The sequence below is a fragment of the Pyrus communis genome, chromosome 4 (genome assembly GCF_963583255.1).
Source record: "Pyrus communis chromosome 4, drPyrComm1.1, whole genome shotgun sequence".
NCBI lineage: Eukaryota > Viridiplantae > Streptophyta > Magnoliopsida > Rosales > Rosaceae > Pyrus > Pyrus communis.
Window position 1 is genome coordinate 13336021 of NC_084806.1, and position 20534 is coordinate 13356554.

The following is a 20534-nucleotide window of genomic DNA, read 5'->3' on the forward strand; positions in this document are numbered from 1 at the left end:
TCTGCGGCAACAGTGCTGTTTATCCAAACTGAAGGTGTTCGCCGGGTGCCTCCACAGTGCTGTTTATCCAAACTGAAGGTGTGTCAGCAGAAAAAGAAAAGGAAAAATCTCAAGGTATTTGAGAGGTTTTGCGCAGGGCAATTGTATGCTGAATTGAAGGTCCTTTTTTGTTGCACGATTTCTTGTATTTATAGTACCCCATTCCTTGAGACCGAATTGCATCCTTATCTGGATTGGGAGTCCTTGTCCCGTTCCAACTTTACTTCGAACAAACCTACTCCCACTATGACTTTGAACTTTCCCCTCTTCTGAGGATTTATTCTTTGCCGGCCGGGAATCCTGGTCGCACCAGGACTTCCTCGACCCTTTCTGTTTATCTGGACTACTTCTTAGGATAGGACTTCGACCGACCCTGCCAACTGGCACGGGATTTATCACTCGGCCCATAGCATTTGACACAGCCTTGGGCCGAGCACAACCTGCTACTCGGTCCAACAATATTATTTTTGCTCAATAGAATAAAGCGGGGTCCAAGATTCTATCACTCCATATTCCTTCATAATCCAAACGTCATGTCTAAAGACTCTACACCAATCATTTTACAGATATACATAGACAGCCAACCCAAACATCCATTTCTATTATTACAGAATTGTCATCCTCGTCCACCGGGGTCTCAAACTTCTGATACTTCCAACGGATGTACAATCTTGACGGCTGACCCCAACATCTCATTGTCGCCCAAAGGCAAGTAAACGAGACCAAATCAGATGAGTGAAGTAAAATGGTGCGAGTGGAGATGGTTAGGATGAAGTGTTGGTGGTGAGATTTGAAGAAGCTTTTTGGATGGAGCGTTGGTGGTGTGATTTGAAAAAGCTTTGGTCGCCCATAAAAGCACTCCACGCTTTGGAAGCATACATGCTTCGAATCAAATCTTCCGGCGGAAGCCGCAAAAGAACGTTGACGACCAGCTGCGTTGGGAAACTTGACTTTGTTAGTGCATTACGCATCTGAATTTTAATTGTTGTAAAACATTACTGATGAGTCAATATTGTATTATATATTTTACCCTTTTCTTAGTATTAATTTGGTAATATTTTGGTAGAATTTTGATACATTGCTTTATATTTTCAATATAGGACATTTGACTTCCTCTAAGAAAAACATGATCAAACGGACGAATTTTGGAGCGATTCAAATTGGAGGACATTTGTGTGTCTCTTGTCTTATTTGTATCAAAATTTGGGATTTTTCTACCGAGCAGTTATTTTCTGGTGATTAAATAAAGAAGCAGTGCGCGTTGCTGAAAAGCGACATTTCTGGGTTTGACTTGCGTTTTTTGAGCCCAAGATGACCTCATATGGGTTCGTGGCCTTCTGGAGAAGTGTTCAGAATAGTTCAAACTTTAAATCCAGCTACTTTGGTTCAGTTTTGGAGTTGATTTGGATCCAAAACGTGGCTGTGTAGATTTCTAGGCGAATTTACCAAGTTAATTTAGGATTATGTTTCCAATTTTATTTCAAGTTTTTAGGTTTCCTAGTTTTATTCCAAGACCTTGGACTAGGAGGATTTGAAGGAGAGTTGTATAAATAAGCCTTTGGCAAACCTAGTTTGGGGTTGGACGTATGCAACTTTTGAGAGAATAGTTTGGCTAAAGCTTTAGAGATTTCAAGACTTACACTTCAGCTGTTTTCATCCTTTTTCTAATTTAATACAATTATGTTGATTTTATTTATGAATATGCATAACTAAGCAAATGAATATGCATAACTAATCCCTTTTGCTAGGGTGAGGCCATGATCCTTAGCAAGAATATGTAGTCCCTTTTTAATTTTCTTATGAATTTATGCATGCAAGTTTTGGATTGTTAATCACTGTGTTTTAAACTATCTATTTGTCTTAGTGATTCGCGACCATTAGGATATTTAGAAAAGTAATTTGATGCAATTTTAGCGGAGAGCTGTCCCTAAAATTGACTTAGGCTTCTTGTGGTTAACATGTGTAACTACTTAGGATGGATGACACGTCTTAGGAGTTATATGGTTTTTCAAAAGGTCTTCACAAAACTTAATGAGTCTTGCATGTTCACATTCGATCTGGATGTCACGGACGGGTTGCATGTTAGATATATGTTCTATATTGGGGGTTCCAAGTAGGGCATACTTTAGGAAAACCTAACCTTCAAAATATGTATGTGTAATTCATAAGAAATTAGAAGAACTACGTAGGATCGTTAGGGTGACGGCGGAACCGTAGTGCTTTTCCAAAGTTGTTTCTAAAAATCTTTTCTCTTTGATTTGTTTCCTTTTTAATTGGTCGTTAGTTGTTTTCTTTAAATTACTTTTATTAAAATTCGTTTTTAATACTTTTAAATTCAAAATCAACATTTTCCAATTTTGACTTTCAGATAATTAATTAGGATTAGGGTTTTTCATAAATTGTTTTAAATAATCCCAGTAGAAAACGACCTTAATTGAGCCGTTTATACTACAACAATCTTGTTCTCTTGCAAGTATTTTTAAGTGTTTTTATCCTTACTTTTGCATGTGGTAAAACTCCTATCAATTACCTACAAAGACTAGTTATTTTTCATCAAGCGGAGGAAGACGTACAGTTCAAGTTAAAGTCGTGATGGCAATGCTGGAGAAAGACATCATAGGTTTTCTAGTATTTTCTAAGGCTTCCTATAATTCTATAAACCGGATTTTAAACCGTTAGATACTTGGTTGGATACCTCGTTAAGGATCGAAAATTAGTTTGATAAACGCAGGAAAAGATTAACAAAGAAAAGAGTAGCCTAGTTGTTGAAAGGGTCATTGCATTTTATTCCGAGGCTGTATAAGAGGAATCCGAGCAATCTTTTAATTTGGAATTTCTTCAACCTTCTCATTTGGAACTTCTAAACTGTCTATTTTCTAGGTTACTTTTTATTTTAACACCGAAATTATGAAAATGTGAGTTGAACAATTAAACGATTTTTAATTTGGTTATTTTTTTTTCAAAATTGATCACAAAAGGGTGGTCCGGAAATGAGGTCTAAACGATTTATCAAATGCAACATAGTTGAAACATTATCCGCCATTGCTGAGTGCAAACACCTAGTCCTCTCCTATGTCTACGCAGTACTCTCCTTAAATATCGTGGGTTACAAAACAACAATCAGATTAATGGAGATGAAGATAGAAGGATAGGTAAGTGTGTCACATCAGTACAGTAACAGAAAAATTTGACAGAAAACTAACGGAAAAACCAAATGATTTGCAAGACACATTGTCAGGGACCAAATTGATGGATTTTTTATTTCCGGAACCATTTTGATTGAAAGGTCTAATTTCCGGGACCAACCATGATAAAAACCCAAAAGAAAAGTATCCATTACAGAGATAATAAGCCTAGTCTAAAAGGTGACTAATTAAGTTCACATACTTGTAATTGCACAACCAAATTCACCTTACGCCAACAATTACTGATGCAACATGATGCATGCCAAACAAAGATAGCTCCTGATGCAACATGATGCATGCCAAACATGTATATCAATTGAAGCCAAGTTGAAACAACATTTTCCATTTACTAGTGCAATGATCAACCCTACACCAGAGGACTAGCTACACATAGAAGAAAGACTAGAACTACCTATATATAGCTGAATCATAACGATATAACTTGAAAACAAACCTGCAAACGGACACACCAACTAAAAGTGTTACCATAAAGAGAAAAATACTAATTGCAGCGTTCACAAGAAGCATTGTCTAAAGGAAGATGCATAAGTTGGCATACTTGTAAGTTTGTAATTGCACCTGAAAATTCACCCTTGCCGCTCAATTAACTGCTATCCTCCCTAGTTTTGATCATATTCTGTTGCATTGACTACCACATCAAGAGCCTAAACTCTCCTCAAATATTTCCTCTTCTTAGAGGTAGAGCCAACTTGCTACTGCCTCTCAGCAACTACAGAATCGCCATCAAGAAGACAAAGGCTTCCCACACAGACGGTTGCTGTGTAGGTACTTGGTTCACCATGAATTTCAACTCGTTTGGAACTTTTTTTCTCAAAGTCGTACCAATAAATATCACCATTGTCATTCGTCAAAAGAACGATGTCACCATTCTCTGAGAAAACCAAAGGTTTGCAAAGTAAATCAAACCCCATAGGCAGAACTTCCATCTCAACAGAAAAAAGAAAAGTCCAAGATTCTGCCACTCCATATTCCTTCATAATCCAGACATCATGTCGGCCGCTCCACTAATTAACACAAAAACATAAACAGCCACCCAAGACATGTAGAAGCAGATAAGTGCGGCCACTCCCAACATATGGGGTGGGAAATTGGCGATATTTCTCACTTGCAAGATCAAGGTATAGAATTATCAACCGATTTGTATTATTATGCATCAGCCAACAAAGAGCACCACTTATAAACAATAAACGACGTGAACAAATTGGATATACTTTAAATCCATCGCAAGGCATGTTTTGGATGCTTTTCCATGAGTTAGATTTTAGGCTATAAAGTTCAACACGACAACTCACAATAACATTCTTCGAATTGTAAAACTCTATTACTCCCACAAGTTTATAATCAGCATTAGCGGAATCATACCCAAATCCATACAAGGCAGAACGCCCGAAACCAGGGGTGGCAGCGACTCAAGTGTGCTGCGCGGAATCTCCTTCAACTTTCGGATGAGTGGATTCCACAAAGCAAAGCCCCCATTCCCTTTGTTGAGAATGCAAAACAGACCATTAACAGACCAGCCCAATCTCAAGATCCAAGTATCTTTAAGCGCGGGCACAATCTTGACGGCTGACCCGAACGTTTCATTGCCGCCGAAGGGCATGGAAAATAAGACCGAATCAGATGAGGTGAGTAAAATGGCGCGAGTGGAGTTGGTTTGGATGGAGCGTTGGAGGTGGGATTTGATGAAGTTTTGGCCGCGGATGAAAGCATTCCAAGCTTTGCAAACACGCATGCATGGTATCAAATCATCCGGAGCAAGCCATGAAAGGATGTCGACGACGAGCTCCGGTGGAAAACTTGACATTGTTTGCCTGAAATCTTGAAAAGGGTTTATGCGGATTGCCCAGATGGAAAAAGATTTGAAATCTTAGGGATGAGGTTGGATTCTTTTTGATCTTGGTTGTATATACTTCTTGCTCTCAAATCTCGTAAAATCCACATCTTATTAAAATCCTTCAAATTTTTAATTTTTTTAATACAGTGAGATTTGGATGGACTTTAAAATTTCTAATAAAATCTCAATGGACTACACCTAGATTTGTATGGATTTTAAAATTCTTTAAAATATTTTAATAGGCTATACTAGGATTTTAAAGTTTTTTAAAATTCTCTCAAATCCAAATTTGACTACACCCTTTAGATTTTGAGAAGAGGTTTACTTGTCCTCCAAGTAAATATCCTATATAAAAATAAATAATAAATAAAAAAGAACAACGAATAACCAAATCTATCTATGATTTACAGAATTACAATCCAAAGCCATCTATAAGAGTTATTGATTGTATGTAAGAAAAAACGACAAGTAGCGTAAAAAGACTGCAAAACGTTAGCACTTTTTTTTTTGTAATGTGGGTCAAGGCCCACACTAATAACTCAAGAAGCACTTAAGCCCAAACAATTTCACGGGGATGGATCCGGGTCAAAATTTATAATCTGTGCCCTAAAATTATAATCCGATCCCAGACCAGATACCGGAGAGAGAGAGGGAGATGCAGAAGAGGGAGCAAAGCAAGTCCAGTGGCGGAGGTGGCGGAACCTCGCAGCCGCCGGCGAAGAGAGGCCGCCCGTTTGGAAGCGGCGGAAACAGCGCTGCAGCTGCTGCCGCTGCTGCCGGCGACACGGTAGCTCCGTCGACTCTTCTTGGTCCTTCCCTTCACGTCCACAGTTCCTTCGCGGGTCAGTTTATCAAAACCCTACCACTTCACATTTCAATCTAAAATTCTCGGAAGTTTCAATTTTCCCATGAGTTCTTAGATACTCGTAATTATTAAGTTCTTGGGGTTAAAACCAATTGCCGAAATATAAATGAAAACGGAAAAACGAAGTGAAGTAACAATTTTTCGGAACTTTACTGAGATGGGTGAGCTGTAGTAATGCTAATAATTCCGGTACCAGTGTCGGCAACGAAATGGGAGTCGAAATTCATGTGATTCTTTTTGGAACTGTTATCAGTAGCACGAAGGGAAAGGTTCCTTTTCGAGCATTGTGGAGTCGACATTCTTATCAATACATATCATCTGTATTGCAGATCAGAACAATAAGAGGATAGTTCTGGCACTTCAAAGCGGCTTGAAGAGTGAGCTGACATGGGCATTGAACACTCTCACGTTACTCTCTTTTAAAGAAAAAGATGACATGCGCAAAGACACAACCCCTCTTGCAAAGATTCCCGGCTTGCTTGATGCTCTCCTCAGTGTTGTATGTCTTGAACTCTTTTGCTTTCTGATTTATACAGTTATATTTATGCTCAAGTTTTAAGCAGCTCTCAGTTGGTCATTTAGCACTTCAAATTCAATAGTATTACCATTTAAAAAACACGCACACAAACGAGAGAAGATGACCAATTGGGTGTGGAATAGCATTCCCCAAGTTGTGAACTATCTTGTTCCAGCCAATATATTGACATTGGACGCCATGTTGTCGGGATTCTGTGAATAACAGATTGATGATTGGCGTGATATAGCCCTTCCAAAAGAACACGTAAGGGCACCGAGAGTGAGAACTCTGGGTGCAAATTTGCTTGTGACAGGGTTTGGAAATGAGTATGAGGCATTGGGTTCAAATGGCAATGTCCCGCATCCTGGGTAAGCTCTACAGATTTATAGTATTCTCATGAGTGAATTTGTGGTTTGAGCGTCTGAAGTTGTCTTTGATATGAGGAACTGATTGTGGGAAAATATTCATGTGGCAGCTTGGGATCCAGTACTCAAGAAGCATCAGTGCTGAGTACTGTGACCAAAATTCGTTCTTCTTTGGAGTGGTGGCATGATGAAGATGGTCTGTTTAACCTAGATGAAGAAGGTCGAGCAGAAAGACAGCAGTGTGCTGTTGCTGCTTCAAATATCATTCGCAACTTCTCTTTCATGCCAGAAAATGAAGTCATTATGGCCCAACATCGCCATTGCCTGGAAACAGTGTTCCAGTGCATAGAAGATTATGTCACAGGTGAAATGCGTTATATTGGAAAGCATTTCTTATTTCTTCACTGCACTCCATCTGCAGTGTATAATTTCTTGTCTCAACTCTAAAATTCTTTTTCCGGTATAATTGTCTGTGCATGTGAGATAAATGTTTAAAAAAGTTAAGGTAACATCCAGGTACAAACTCTCTGGTGTTATTATCTTCTTGTAGTTCAGTTGTTAAGGATGTATAGATCGTATGCTTTCCCATTTCAAAGATGGGTTTATTTTAGTATGTTACTGGCAGTAAATCTTGTAGACTTTAGTATGCTTCATTCACTTTTGAGCTTCATACCTTTTAACCTTCCAGTATGCTTTTGTTGTTGTGATATTAGAGTAAAATGACTCAAATGCTTTCTATGTCAACAGAGGATGAGGAACTTGTGACAAATGCTCTTGAGACAGTTGTAAATTTGGCTCCGTTGCTTGACCTTGGAATTTTCAGCTCATCAAAGCCATCATACATAAAGATAACGTAAGAATTGTGATCTTCTTTTTCGAGCTGAAGCTCTCTTTGTTATCAGTCTGTTTTACAAATTAATTGATTTTCTATCAAACAGAGGAAAACGTGCAGTTCAAGCCATCATGGGGATGCTGGGATCTGTAGTCAAAACATGGCATTGTGCGGCAGCTGAGTTACTTGGGCGTTTGATCATAAACCCTGATAATGAACCCTTCCTTCTTCCCTTTATTCCGCAGGTTAATATTCAGAAATTACCCTGTTATAAAAGTGTTTATACATTTTGCAAATATTGTATAATTGTAATGACGCTCAGTGAACACTGCAGATACACAAGAGATTGGTTGATCTTATGAGCTTACCATCAGTAGATGCACAAACGGTGCATGGGGCCCAAGCGGCTGCAGTTGGCGCACTCTACAACCTCGCTGAAGTGAATATGGACTGCAGGCTAAAACTCGCCAGTGAGCGATGGTAATGGCTCTTCCACTAAAAAAAAGAATCCGAAATACTGAATCATTTCATTTTGATCACCATTTTGAAAATCAAAATTTGTTGCTTGAGATGACATTTTCTTTTGAAACAATTTCAGGGCCATTGATCGACTGTTAAAAGTTATCAAGCAACCCCATCCAGTTCCTGAAGTTTGCAGGAAAGCTGCGATGATATTGGAAAGCCTTGTGTCTGAGCCACAGAACCGAGCATTGCTGCTAGCTTATGAGAATGCATTTGCTGAAATAGTATTCTCAGATGCCAGGTATTCCGATACCTTTGCCAGGATTTTGTATGAACTGACGTCTAGACCAAACAGCAAAGTGGCAGCAGCCCGTGGTGTTTGGGGCATGTAACTAAGAATTGTGTCTGATGATGAATTTTCTCTTCATAAATGTATTTGGTTGTTCGTCTGCTAAGAAGTAAATCTAGGATCTAATCTTTGTAACTCGTCTTAAGAAAATATTAGTCAGATCCTTAAGTGGTAATCCCATTCGGATACTCTCTTATGTGGAAGTTTAGTTTTTCTGAATCAGAAACTAAGGCGGTGTACCGTATAGGGATGTTTCTGTTCTGATTCTGTTGTATACTATATAGAATGTGTCTGATATCCTGCACTCTATTTGGTTGCTTATTTTCATTCGACCCTGTTAGATAGCAACTTTGGTTTATATTTGTGGAGTTTGTTTGATGGAATTCCCAAATAATAGTTATTTTATGGTCGTTTACTTAACCTCTAAAGGTAGAGCAGGTTACAGTTTTCGTTCTTTCTAATCTTATGCATGAACAGAGCCTAAAAGGAAGTAAACTTGGAATTAGCAAGCCTTCTTTTTCCACTTGCTCAGGTAGACATTGTTCTACCTTAAGAAACAAGGGCTGCCACTTTAGGCACCTCAACAGGAAACTTATGAATCTCATCGATCCAAGGATTCTTCTCCTTAGCTGGTTTAACAGTCCTCAGCGCCTTCCACACTGCGCTGTTGCACTTGAACCCCGACCCGAACGCAATCTGCCACATCCGATCTCCCTTCCTGACTCTTCCCTTGGCCTCCGAGTAGGCCAGCTCATACCACAGTGAGCTGCTTGAGGTGTTCCCAAACCTGTAGAGCGTCATCCTGGATGGTTCCATGTGCCAGTCGCTAAGCTCAAGGTTCTTCTCGATCTCATCCAGCACCGCTCTCCCTCCGGCATGAATGCAGAAGTGCTCGAACGCCAGCTTGAAATCCGGGATGTAGGGTTTGATGTTCTTCATCTTGAACACCTTTCTTGCCACCAAAGTAGCAAAAAACAGGAGCTGTTCTGACATGGGTAGGACTATTGGGCCAAGAGTTGTGATGTTGGTTTTTAGGGCTTCTCCAGCCACAGCCATCAAGTCTTTTGAGAGAGATACGCCGATTCTTTTTGTGTCGTCCTCCTTTTGGAATACGCAACTGTATGCTCTGTCGTCTGCACCCTTGTGAGTGCGGACAGTGTGCATGAGTTGGTACTTTGAGCGGTGGCGGTCAGAGGAGCGGTTGGAGAGGAGGATGGCGGCGCCGCCGATTCGGAAGAGGCAGTTGGAGAGAAGCATGGAGCGGTCATTTCCAAAGTACCAATTGAGAGTGATGTTCTCCATGCTTACAACTAGGGCATAAGAGTTGGGGTGCACCTATTACACATGTTAAGTACAAATTTAGACATGATTTTACCTAATTTAGTGTCGAATCAAATAAAAAAAAAGTAACAATAAATTTAATTTTTCATATGTCTTTATTTTTCTGTTCCAGTTGATCTATTTATTTTGGAAGATGATTCTTTCTAGATTCACTAAGATCCCCGCATCTTAGCCGTTCATCGTACATCGTGCGGTCAATTTTCGTCAAATACTATATGTGTTTAATTTTAAATAAAAAATTAAATAATTTATAACCGCACGATACACGATAAATGACTAAGATGTGAAGATCCCTATTATCTTCACAAAATAAATCCGTATAGGATCCAATACCATTTATTTTGCCCTGCAGTAAGCGTACTTTTTATGACATCCCACATGCCAGCTGGACATTCCAGCTAATCCCTGCCTAGCATTACTCATTTATGAATGGTCTAATTGGTTGTTACAACATGTATTTATGAACACATGCATATTCATCCAGCTAAACCCTACCTAGCATTACTCATTTATGAATGGTCTAATTGGATGTTACAAGGTGTGTTCATGTGTTTATGAACACATGCATATTCATCGACCACTTTTAGGTGACATATTTACTTTTCACTTATATTTAAATGCATTCCGAAATTTAATTAAAAATTAAAAAATAAATAATAAATAAATAAAAAAAAACTCTCATAAAGAATGCACAATTAATATTTAAAGTACCAATAATAGTTCTATGTTTTTTTTTTTCGGTGAAATATATCTGTACAAGTGAGGTGTACGTATGCATATGAATCTATTTGTCCACTTTGGAAAGAAAAAAAAATCTAGTTATCCACATGAGACTTTAAAAAATTGGATATAGGGATTGCTTTTGTAAGAAATACTTATGTTCACAAGTGCTTCGATTAAAAGTGGTAAGAATTCAAGTAATTCATGAAGAAGTATTTGACAAGTGTTTTTGTAGTAAAACACTTATATAATCCATAAATGCTTTTAATTTTTATGTCAAACGGAATCAAAAAGATTTTTAAACATTCTAAAAAGCGATTTTAAACATGCTAATAACACTTCTCTTTAACTTATGATCTTCAAAGGTATAGAAAGATGATTTAGTAATATTCCATTTATAACCTAGTGTACTAATGCGAATTGGTCATCATGTATAAAAAACAGGCATCCATAGTCGGTGATAATTAAGAGAAATATTAGTTTAACTAAGCAAAAATTAAATGCAAAAAGGCAGTGAAAATTATGAGTTAGTAACAAACCTGGAGAAGCTGCTTTGCCAGGTCAATAGAAATGAGGCCAGCACTGCAACCCATCCCACCAAGGTTATAGCTCACAACGTTCCCCCTAAGTTTGTAGTGATTCACAACCATGGACGACAGAGACGGCGTCGGATTGAACAAGCTGCAGTTCACCACCAAAATCCCAATATCCTTAGGCTTCACCCCCGTCTTCTCCAGCAACTCGTCTATCGCTCCGAACATCACCATCTCCGCCTCCTTCCTCGCCTCCGCCATGCACGGGTTTGGAGGGACCCGGAGCAAGGCCTCGGGCATGTATGTGTTTTGCCCGAGGCCGGACCTCTCGAGAATCTTTTGCTGAAAAGCCAAGTTCTCGTCAGAGAAGCTGCCCGTCAGCTTCGACCTCTCCATGAATATCTCACGTGTGCACGTGCGGGCCGGCTCGGGCTTGTAGCATGCGAAGTTCACCAAGTATACTTTTCTAGGGCGGGTGGTGAAGTATACGGTGGTTAGGAAAACCATGAGGCCCGAGCACAAGGTGACCAAGACGAAGTTGAACTTGAGCTTTTGCCACAAGTGGAGGAAGTCATCGGCGGTGAGCGTCGAGAGGTGGGCGGAGGCCGCGGCGATGAGAGGGACTAGTAGGAGGTAGATGACGTTGGAGATTAGGTAGTGGTACCCTAGCTTGACATATTTGAGCTTCACTGATAAAAGAAAGTTAGGAAGCGCAGTTTTGCGACTTCCTGCTGACTCAGGTCCCGAGTTCGATTCTCCTTTCTGGTTCTGGCTTTGTGCCGCCATGTTGGCCTCGGGAACACTACACTAATCAATCTCACAGAAGGGGAAGTTTTTCAAACTGTTTCTATGAGGTTTTGATGGAGAAATCGAGGAGTACTTATATGTATATATAATGTTTGATAGGAGAAGAGGAGGAGGAGGAGGAGGATGGGATAGGAGGATGCAAGTGCAACCACCCCAACGAACTTTTAATTGTGAACCGCGCGGGGGGCATTGAATGTTTGCCAACCGGGAAAATGGCGGACTTTCATTGGGGCAAATTACCATGGTTGCCCTCCTTCTTGGCGAGTATTTGCTGCTTTGCCATTTGTTGCAGGGTCTACGGTAGTAGTATATGCGTACGCTGCACAACGGTCTACACATCATGGGTGCACGTGTCCATTGATGCCATGATAATCTCAATAATTTCTCACTCGTTGGTGAACCACGTAGCTCTTCTCCCTCCTAATTTTTTTTGGAGCTCTTTATATGGTATTAATGTTTTTTTTGGCGTGATCTTTAATTTCTTTACCCAACCGGCCAACAAGATCATTAATTATAGTCGTTACATGTAATAATTAAAACATGGGTATAAATTATAATGAATAAATAAAACATTTTTTTATAAATAATATTCACGTCCTTTACATATATACATTTATATGTTATGAACATACCTCTAGCACATGTGTGACTTTTAAAATTATTAGTAAATTGTAATTGGGATACTAGAAGATCATTTTCTTTTAAGATTGTATAACTTGTAAGGTAAAAAATCATCATCGGTTTACTATAAATAAAGACACAAGAACTAAAACATAAAAAATTCCTCAAATCCTTTTCTCTCTTCCCCCTTTTCCGCACCTCTCTCTTTCTCTCAAATAAAATAGTCCATGAACATTAAATAAATTATAATCATATGCACTGTTATAAAAATCCTCGCCTAGGCGCTAAGCGACTGGTTACCATCCCGATTAATGCCTAGGCGTTTGAAAATTAAGAAAGGGCGCCTAGACCTACTGAGGCGCCCTCTTAGACCACCTAGGCACCCGTTTGGCCCGTCAAGATCCGCCTAGGTTGCGACTCACTTAGAGATGACTTTCATTTTGCATTTTATTTTTTTCAATAAATTGTAAGAGACTTATTGAATACTTAAATGAACACATATTATATGCTTGTTTCTCATGTTTTCATTATGTTCCAATAGCTCATAATATATATGTCATTCTATTTTATAGTTTATGATGAAATTGTATATATTTTAAGTATAAATAGACACTTATTTACACGAAATATAATACATTTAATTAAATCCGTCTAGTCCGCCTAGGTGCCCGCCTAGACTCCTCCTAGCCACCTAGGCGATAGGCCCCAACCTATCGCTCAATTAGCGCCTAATGTCTTTTAGAACCTTAATCATATGTACAGATAATACAATCATATGTAAAGATAATACATGTACTTTTTCACAGGTTTTTTTTTTTTTTTTTTTTTTTTTTGAGGAAATATTTTTTCATAGGGTTAATTACACTTCTTCGAGAAGTAGGGATATAGTACGACACTAATGGAATTGTAAAACCATACAACTCACGCAAATTACATGCAAGCCTCTTCGTATTTCATGCTCACATTTTAAAAGTTTTTTCGGTTAGTTCAAGTGAAGAGAGAGAGCGAAAACATAGTTAGAATTGAGTTATTTTCTTATTTACAAATCTTTTAAGAGAAGGGATTTCATTTCTTTCAAAAATTAAGGATTAGTGATGGGATTTACACCACATCGAATTTTAACGATCTGAAGCGTTTATTTTGTCAGTCTCATTTCATAAATTATTCTTACAAAAATACAATTCAATCATAACCATTTGTGTATTTAATTGTCACCATGATATTTCAATGTTTCTTGAAACATAGTGTTCGTCAAATTTTTTTAACTAAATTAAATGCCTCAAATATTTTTGATTTGGCTAATATTTTGCAAGGATGATCCATGAGGTGCAACTTAAAAATAAATGGTTCGGATAATTGAAGTTGATGTAGTATAGGCCCACAACTAATCCTTACATTTTGAACAACTAATCCCTTTTCTTAAATGCCGGTTTATATAATTGCATCAACAAAAAAAAAAAAAATATGTAATATTAGGTAGACTAAATTTGCAAATTAAATGATATTTCACCAATAAAAAATAGGTTTGTTAATCAACACTTAAGTAATGATTTAATCATAACTTCCATGTCATTTAATTTACAAAGTTTAGTCTCCCAACATTACCAAATAAAAAAAAACAATAATTACGTTACATTTTGAATTACATTTATAATACGGGATAATCCTCCATTTTTATCGCAGGCATTGCATAATTTGCATTACATGAAATAAAAATGACATTCTCACACATAAACCACCAGATAATATCAAAGTGTTCTCAATAAAAATTGAAATCAAAACTTACTTTGACAAAGCGGAGAGAGAGGAATACCACGAGCTACTTCACTCGGACGCTGGATATTCAGGTTCAAAAATATTATTCTTGCCTTCTATTGTAAATTATTTTTATCCTTTCTCTAGTAGAAATAGGATTCACACATGTTGATAGATCCTACTCTATTAGAGAAATAGTACAAATATATAGTAAGTGTAGCCACTAGCGAAGCCAAGGTGGGTGCAATGGGATTCATTGACCCCAATAAGTTTGTTGGGCCACTCGTTTTCTTTTGGTGCAGAGAAGAGAACAAATAGGAAGAGGCATTACTTTGGCTTTTTGAAGAATAAAGAAAATGAAAGGCTGATGACTTTGGTTTTATAATGGGAGAGAAGACAGAGCCTTTTGTTATGCCTTTTGGTTTTGAGCAGCAGAAGAGAGAAGAGTTGTTTATTGACAGTTCCAATTTGTGAGCAAAGGAGAGAGATGAGAGGCACACCAGGGAGAGCATTCGGCTCTCCCATTGAAAAAGAGCGCGGTCGAGTCTACCATAAGCAGACGCAAAGAGTGAGAAACATGGGGCACTATTTTGAGAAGGCAGTAGTTGCTGCTTTAGTGTTCTCTTTGGATTGCTTTATTTGTTTGCTCTCCTTTGAGCAATCACTCATATTGGTGCTAGAGAAATTTGTTATGTATTTTCATATTTTCTACTTGTTCTTTGTTAGAGTAAGAGTTATGGGTGTATGTGAGATTTGAGATTTGAGTTTGAAATCTATTTTTAAATGAAAGTACGATCGATTTTTGAAAGCTATTTCTTGACTCCACCACTGAATGTAGCACTTCAAACAATTTAGGGTATATTTTATTATTCGCTCTTCAAAAAGTTTAGAGTGTTACTATGCCCACTTCCTTTCTTATCTCTCAACTCAACTTATTTTGTCACCCACCATTAAAAGTATAAGTAATGAAATATCATCTCCACACCCACCATTATTCCTAAAATAACCTTAATCTTATAATTTTTTTGAACTTTTTCTACCACCCACCTAAAATAACCTAAGGGTAAAAACAACGGCAACCCAGCGCACAACCATCCCCCCTCCCCTAAAAATCCCAGCACCCGCAGATCTCAAACCATCCCCCAACACCCAGAACCCACCCAATCTCAAAGTTTGTAGAACAACCACAAATCCATTTTTAGTCGCTGAATTTTAATTAATATGGCACACTCTCAACGGGGGGCGATTTTAGGGTTCTTATTTTTAGCATTTTCAATTTTAATTTTGTTTAGAAGTCTTTGTATAGGTCCTTCAAGGTCATTTTGCAAGAGGGAAAATTTGTCAACAAAATGTTTAAGTTATAGTTGACAATGATCATGAATAATACCATTGAAGATAATAGAGTGAAATATCTTTGCACCACCTTTAAAAATGAGCCTAAAGCGTTACTTTGGGGCCAATGATCTGTCTCCCAACTAGGAACACGCCACATGTGGCCGACCTAGAGCCTGATGATTGAGCAGTTTACTTGCTTTAGCACGACCGTTTAGGACACTTAGATCGAACAATGAAGCCATGACACATCTCCTTACCCGCAGTAAAGATCTTGTGCTTACAAGCACACTTTGCCAAGCTCACTCATTTGGGGAATTTCATTTCTATATCATCCCTATCAAAGATACGATATGACCCTCTTTTCACAATGGATTTAAGGGAATATATGTGGACTAATCCAACCAAAATACAGACCATATAAATACTTATGGTTTTGGTTAATGAATCAACAAACTGGTCACATGTTTATCCACACACATTGCTGCTAAACCTCCTAACTGATTATAAGGGTTCACCACCCTAATTATCCCATAAAGTCTGGAAGGCTGGATAATGTCAAAGAATTTATGTCGAAGGTTTTTGATAAGTTTGCACGTATTTTGGGTTTATAATTGAACATCGAATTCTCATGTTCACCGCAAAACAGCCTCACAAAGTGATCATAAAGTGCAGTATAAATGAAACTTGGTGAATGCACTAAACTTTCAGTTTCTACCTAGGGCTATGCAATCTTATATGCAACTATGTTGGTTCGTCTTAAGGCCTATTGCCACCCAACCTATTCGACGTTACAGTTGGTTACTGGGTACGAACCTAACGTTTCATACTTACGCATTTGGGTATGCATTCCATGTGCCAAGTTGCGCCATTGTAATGTACCAATATGGGTCCTCACATAAGGATGTGAATCTTTGTCGATTACGATTCTCCTTCACACTAGCTCTTTTAGAGCCTTTGCACGTGATCTCTTGACCGTTCATTTTGCAAATTATCACTTCAATGAGACAGTCTTCCTATCGTTAAAGAGAGATAAAAACGTCAAACGTTTTTGTAGAACGACGTGAATTTGCATTAACGTTGCACACTATGTCTCATCTCAATCCCCGTACCACACAAGTGTGATAAGCAAGTGTGATGTATTCTAGCTTTTAGAATGTTGATCCAGACGTATTCCTCTGATCTAGCTAAAGTGACAAAATCATATACCAGCTGCAAACATGCCTGCAAGGATAGACGTACTTAACGGATATCAAGTTAACATCCTCGAAGGATGTGCCGCCCCTAAATGACAGTTTGGCCGCCCCTGTTGGACGGTCCGGTACACCGACAGATAGCTAATCAATCTATCTCAGCATGAAGCACGACAGATCACTCAGTTCATATGATTCACTTCCCTAGAAGAGGTATATCACAGCACAACATAAATCCACACTCGATCGCTGTCTTAAATCATTTCCATCTCATAAGATTAATCTGGATTACTCCCGAGACTTGAAGCTCTTGGTCTAGTATACTAGTTTGGATGAGATAATGGAATTGAAATGAGATTATCATCAATGATGTTTTCACTTATATAGTAGCTACCGACTTAAATATAAAGAGATGATATCGAACCGTTGATTAGTGACAATGTAGAACTAAGTGGACAACTGAAATCACAATCCAGGTTAAATTCCTTACCAAAGTGTGTTTTAGACCTATCGTTCCTACATTGCCCATGGTAACCCTGTTGTGTTACTAGTGGGAAATGAAGCATAATGAGATGAATAAAATAGTGCAATATGATGCACGCCTTACGACGTAAGGTTTCTCTTAAACACTTTATGATTGATTGCAACATTATGAAATGTGGTTAGTGTTTCTCCATGGGGATATTGATACGAAGAATTACATGGACTAGTTCAAATAGTTCCAAACCATGGAACACTCTCTTAACTTGTTTGAGGCGTTCACTTATGGATTGAAGCAATTTGACGGATGTGGTATACCCACCTAAGTGATTATTTAATCAGTTAGGGATATAAATTATGCCCTTGCGTGTTAAACTATGAAGTCTTATTTAGAATTGTTAGAGTTACAGTTTATGTCAAATGACATGAATCTCACTAAGACTCTGGAATAGCTTGAGAAAACTGCCTCACACCTGAAGACGAAATTTAAGATGATGGATCTTGGGAAAACTCGTTTATGCCTTGACCTAAAGTTCGAGCGTTGTTCTGACAATACTTTGGTCTACAAGTCGAACTACACCCCGGAGTTGTTACCTTTTGAGTATACATATGATCTTCCATACGCTATATGCAAATAAGACCCTTAAAGAGGTTATGGAATCCAAAGTCCCATATCTGAGTTCAACTTTGCGCTTTGTTGTACTTAGCTTATTGTATTAGACAGGACCTTTCCTTCGCTGTTGATTTATTGGTAAAGGTGTAGCATCGCGCCTATACGTAGCCACTGAATTGGTATTAAAGACGTTTTTCGCTACCTTAAAGGTACTACAAATTGGGCTAAACCCAGTGCATCCCAAGCGGATATGGCCCCCTTAATCCTCGAAATGATGTTTGCCTTGTTTGTTATGTTGATACTGGTTACTTATCAAACCCGCATAAGGCACATCCTTGAATGGTTATGTCTTTATCGTTAGGGATATCGCAATATCTTAGAGATCCACGATATAACCTTAGTTGCAAAATCTTTGAACCGTTCCAAGACTCACCTTACTTCACTATGCCACACCTGAGACATGGTCGAAAGCTTTTGTTGATCATATTTGAAGTACTTGTTGTTTTCATCCATCATTGAGTCCCAATGATGATCCATGAAGACCATGCCACATGTATCAACCCGACCAAGACATGATACATCCACAAAGTCAACGCCGAGACATATTGCTTCTAAATCACATCAGCAAAGCATTAGGAGATTGAAGTCATGCAAGTCGATCCTAGACAACTTTGCTGAGCTTTACACGACGTCACTGTCGAAGTCAACTTTCCAGAAGCTTATCTAAGGAATTGGTATGCTTAACTATTCATATGCAATGCTTATAATTTTCATTTGGAAGTTTTGTCAAACTCAGGGGGAGTATCCAGAAGTATACTCACTTGATCTTTGCTACCTAACTAGGTTTTGATGAGGCACCCATCCTAGGCTGGTCTTACCCTTATGAGCTTTTCTACTTCCGTCCAAAAGATGTGTAGTTTAGACTTAATGCAACTTCTCACTTTTCTCCCTAGTCTGTGAGTTTTTTATCCCACATTAGGTTTTACCATAACGAGGTTTTGTGAGTTTTATTTATGCAGTCTTCCGTTGTTTTGAGACTCACATTTGTTCATTATGTCGATGACTTCATCAGCTGTACTTACTTCGTTGCTAAAGTCCTGATGCACCATTTGTTTAAGTATTTACACGCTTAAGGGGGAGTGTTGAAATCCTATTAGATTATGAATGTGATTGTGTAAATCCTAACATATATAGGATATCCTCATGGGATTCTATCATATCTCTTAGACTAGATATTATCCTATTAGAGTTGTAATCCTATTGGGGTATGGAATTTACCTTCCCTACTACTATAAATAAAGACACAATAGGGTGGAATAAAACAAACCTCACAATTACACATCTCTTTTTTTTTTCTCTCTATGCTGCCACACCCCCTCTCTTTGGCCTCCATAATTGTTCAATAAATTATGCCTACAACAATTTGGTATTTATTATTTAAGTAATTAAGATATTACATTAATGCAGTCTTGGATAATACTTTGGTACTCACCAATGAGTATTCACCTTTTGGTTTTGTTCAAAAATATTTCAACACATGTTCAACGGACATGTTATTAATTTTTCTTGGGTTTTAAACATCAAGGAACAAGTGATTTTTTTTATTGGGTCAAATCAGAAAATGAGTATATAGAATACTCATTAGTGAGTACATTGAGTCCGCACTAGTGAATACATAAATATTAGGATGAACTGTTGTTTAACCCCCTAAACTATTACCCTAGTTGAAATCCCCTGAACTATTTTTTGGTAAATTAACCCCCTAAACCATTTAAAATCAGCCAATTAACCCCTTGCCGTTAGATTCCGTCCACTATTCTGTCAAATTCAAGGGCAAATTAGTCTTTTCATCCTTAAATCTAACTTGTCAGTTATAATCGCCAATAAAATAAAGAAACATATAGCATAATAAGAAACATAAAGAAACCACACTTTTACATAACGGATCATTTCACATTGTCATACACATTATTATGTGTCCACATGTCATAATTCTATTGGTGGTTATAAGTGACATGTAAGAAGTGACAATAAAAAGACTAATTTGCCTTTGAATTTGACATAATAGTGAACATAATTTATTGATAAGGGGTTAATTGGCTTATTCAAATAGTTCAGGGGGTTAATTTACCAAAAAAATAGTTCATAGGGTCAATTTCAATTAGAGTAATAGTTCAGAGAGTCAGACGACAATATACTCTAAATATTATGGGTTAATCTTTCATTCCCTTATTAATAATGGTGATCATTTATAGCTAGGATCTTTAGTTTAATTAATTAATGTGGTGTCCATTCCTGGCCTAGTTCAACATTGCCGCAACACCAAGCCACATTTGAGGACCCAATATATTACATGCGCTTTTTTTTTTTTTTTTTTTTTTCTTTTTTTGGTATAAATTTGTTAGATTAGATGTTAAATTAGCTACCAACGGAATTTGAACCCACGCCGTCATGCAAGAGCTCAACACCTTAAAGCACGATATCAATTACGTCAATCCATAGAATAAAATAAAATAATGTTCAAGCCATTAACCCACATTTTGGCTTATTTGTCCTTTCATATATGTATAGTGTTGGCATGAGTTAGTTATTTTATAATTAGTTGTAAATAATATTTGTTTCATTTAAAAAACATAAATTGTCCATTGTAATTAAGTTATTTAGTTACTT

General features: G+C 37.8%; 3 protein-coding genes across 3 annotated transcripts; 1 reads left to right on the forward strand and 2 right to left on the reverse strand.

Annotated features, from left to right (window-relative positions):
* Window positions 1–3937: 3937 nt before the first annotated feature.
* LOC137732720 (F-box only protein 6-like) lies at window positions 3938–5049 on the reverse strand. The gene is made up of 2 exons (XM_068472006.1): window positions 4639–5049; window positions 3938–4249 (listed from the first exon to the last, which is right to left on the reverse strand). The coding sequence occupies exons 1-2, from the start codon at window positions 5047–5049 to the stop codon at window positions 3938–3940; spliced, it is 723 nt and encodes a 240-aa protein (XP_068328107.1).
* Window positions 5050–5684: 635 nt separating this feature from the next.
* LOC137730753 (armadillo repeat-containing protein LFR-like) lies at window positions 5685–8827 on the forward strand. Its single transcript, XM_068469713.1, has 8 exons — window positions 5685–5921; window positions 6274–6443; window positions 6687–6829; window positions 6937–7190; window positions 7574–7679; window positions 7765–7903; window positions 7993–8138; window positions 8257–8827. The coding sequence occupies exons 1-8, from the start codon at window positions 5735–5737 to the stop codon at window positions 8510–8512; spliced, it is 1401 nt and encodes a 466-aa protein (XP_068325814.1). The 5' UTR covers window positions 5685–5734; the 3' UTR covers window positions 8513–8827.
* Window positions 8828–8950: 123 nt separating this feature from the next.
* LOC137730752 (3-ketoacyl-CoA synthase 20) lies at window positions 8951–11934 on the reverse strand. The gene is made up of 2 exons (XM_068469712.1): window positions 11070–11934; window positions 8951–9804 (listed from the first exon to the last, which is right to left on the reverse strand). Exons 1-2 carry the CDS (start codon window positions 11847–11849, stop codon window positions 9019–9021), a joined length of 1566 nt encoding a protein of 521 aa, XP_068325813.1. The 5' UTR covers window positions 11850–11934; the 3' UTR covers window positions 8951–9018.
* Window positions 11935–20534: the final 8600 nt, after the last annotated feature.

What these genes read in the sequence shown, in the direction of transcription:
- LOC137732720 (XM_068472006.1), bottom strand. Translation starts at nt 5,049, where the DNA reads ATGTCAAGTTTTCCACCGGAGCTCGTCGTCGACATCCTTTCATGGCTT. An exon ending in TTGAGTCGCTGCCACCCCTG is followed by an intron (nt 4,250 to 4,638) that starts GTTTCGGGCGTT and finishes TGTGTTAATTAG; the next exon opens with TGGAGCGGCCGACATGATGT.
- LOC137730753 (XM_068469713.1), top strand. Translation starts at nt 5,735, where the DNA reads ATGCAGAAGAGGGAGCAAAGCAAGTCCAGTGGCGGAGGTGGCGGAACC. An exon ending in CGTCCACAGTTCCTTCGCGG is followed by an intron (nt 5,922 to 6,273) that starts GTCAGTTTATCA and finishes TCTGTATTGCAG; the next exon opens with ATCAGAACAATAAGAGGATA. An exon ending in GGCAATGTCCCGCATCCTGG is followed by an intron (nt 6,830 to 6,936) that starts GTAAGCTCTACA and finishes TTCATGTGGCAG; the next exon opens with CTTGGGATCCAGTACTCAAG.
- LOC137730752 (XM_068469712.1), bottom strand. Translation starts at nt 11,849, where the DNA reads ATGGCGGCACAAAGCCAGAACCAGAAAGGAGAATCGAACTCGGGACCT. An exon ending in TGGCAAAGCAGCTTCTCCAG is followed by an intron (nt 9,805 to 11,069) that starts GTTTGTTACTAA and finishes CATGTGTAATAG; the next exon opens with GTGCACCCCAACTCTTATGC.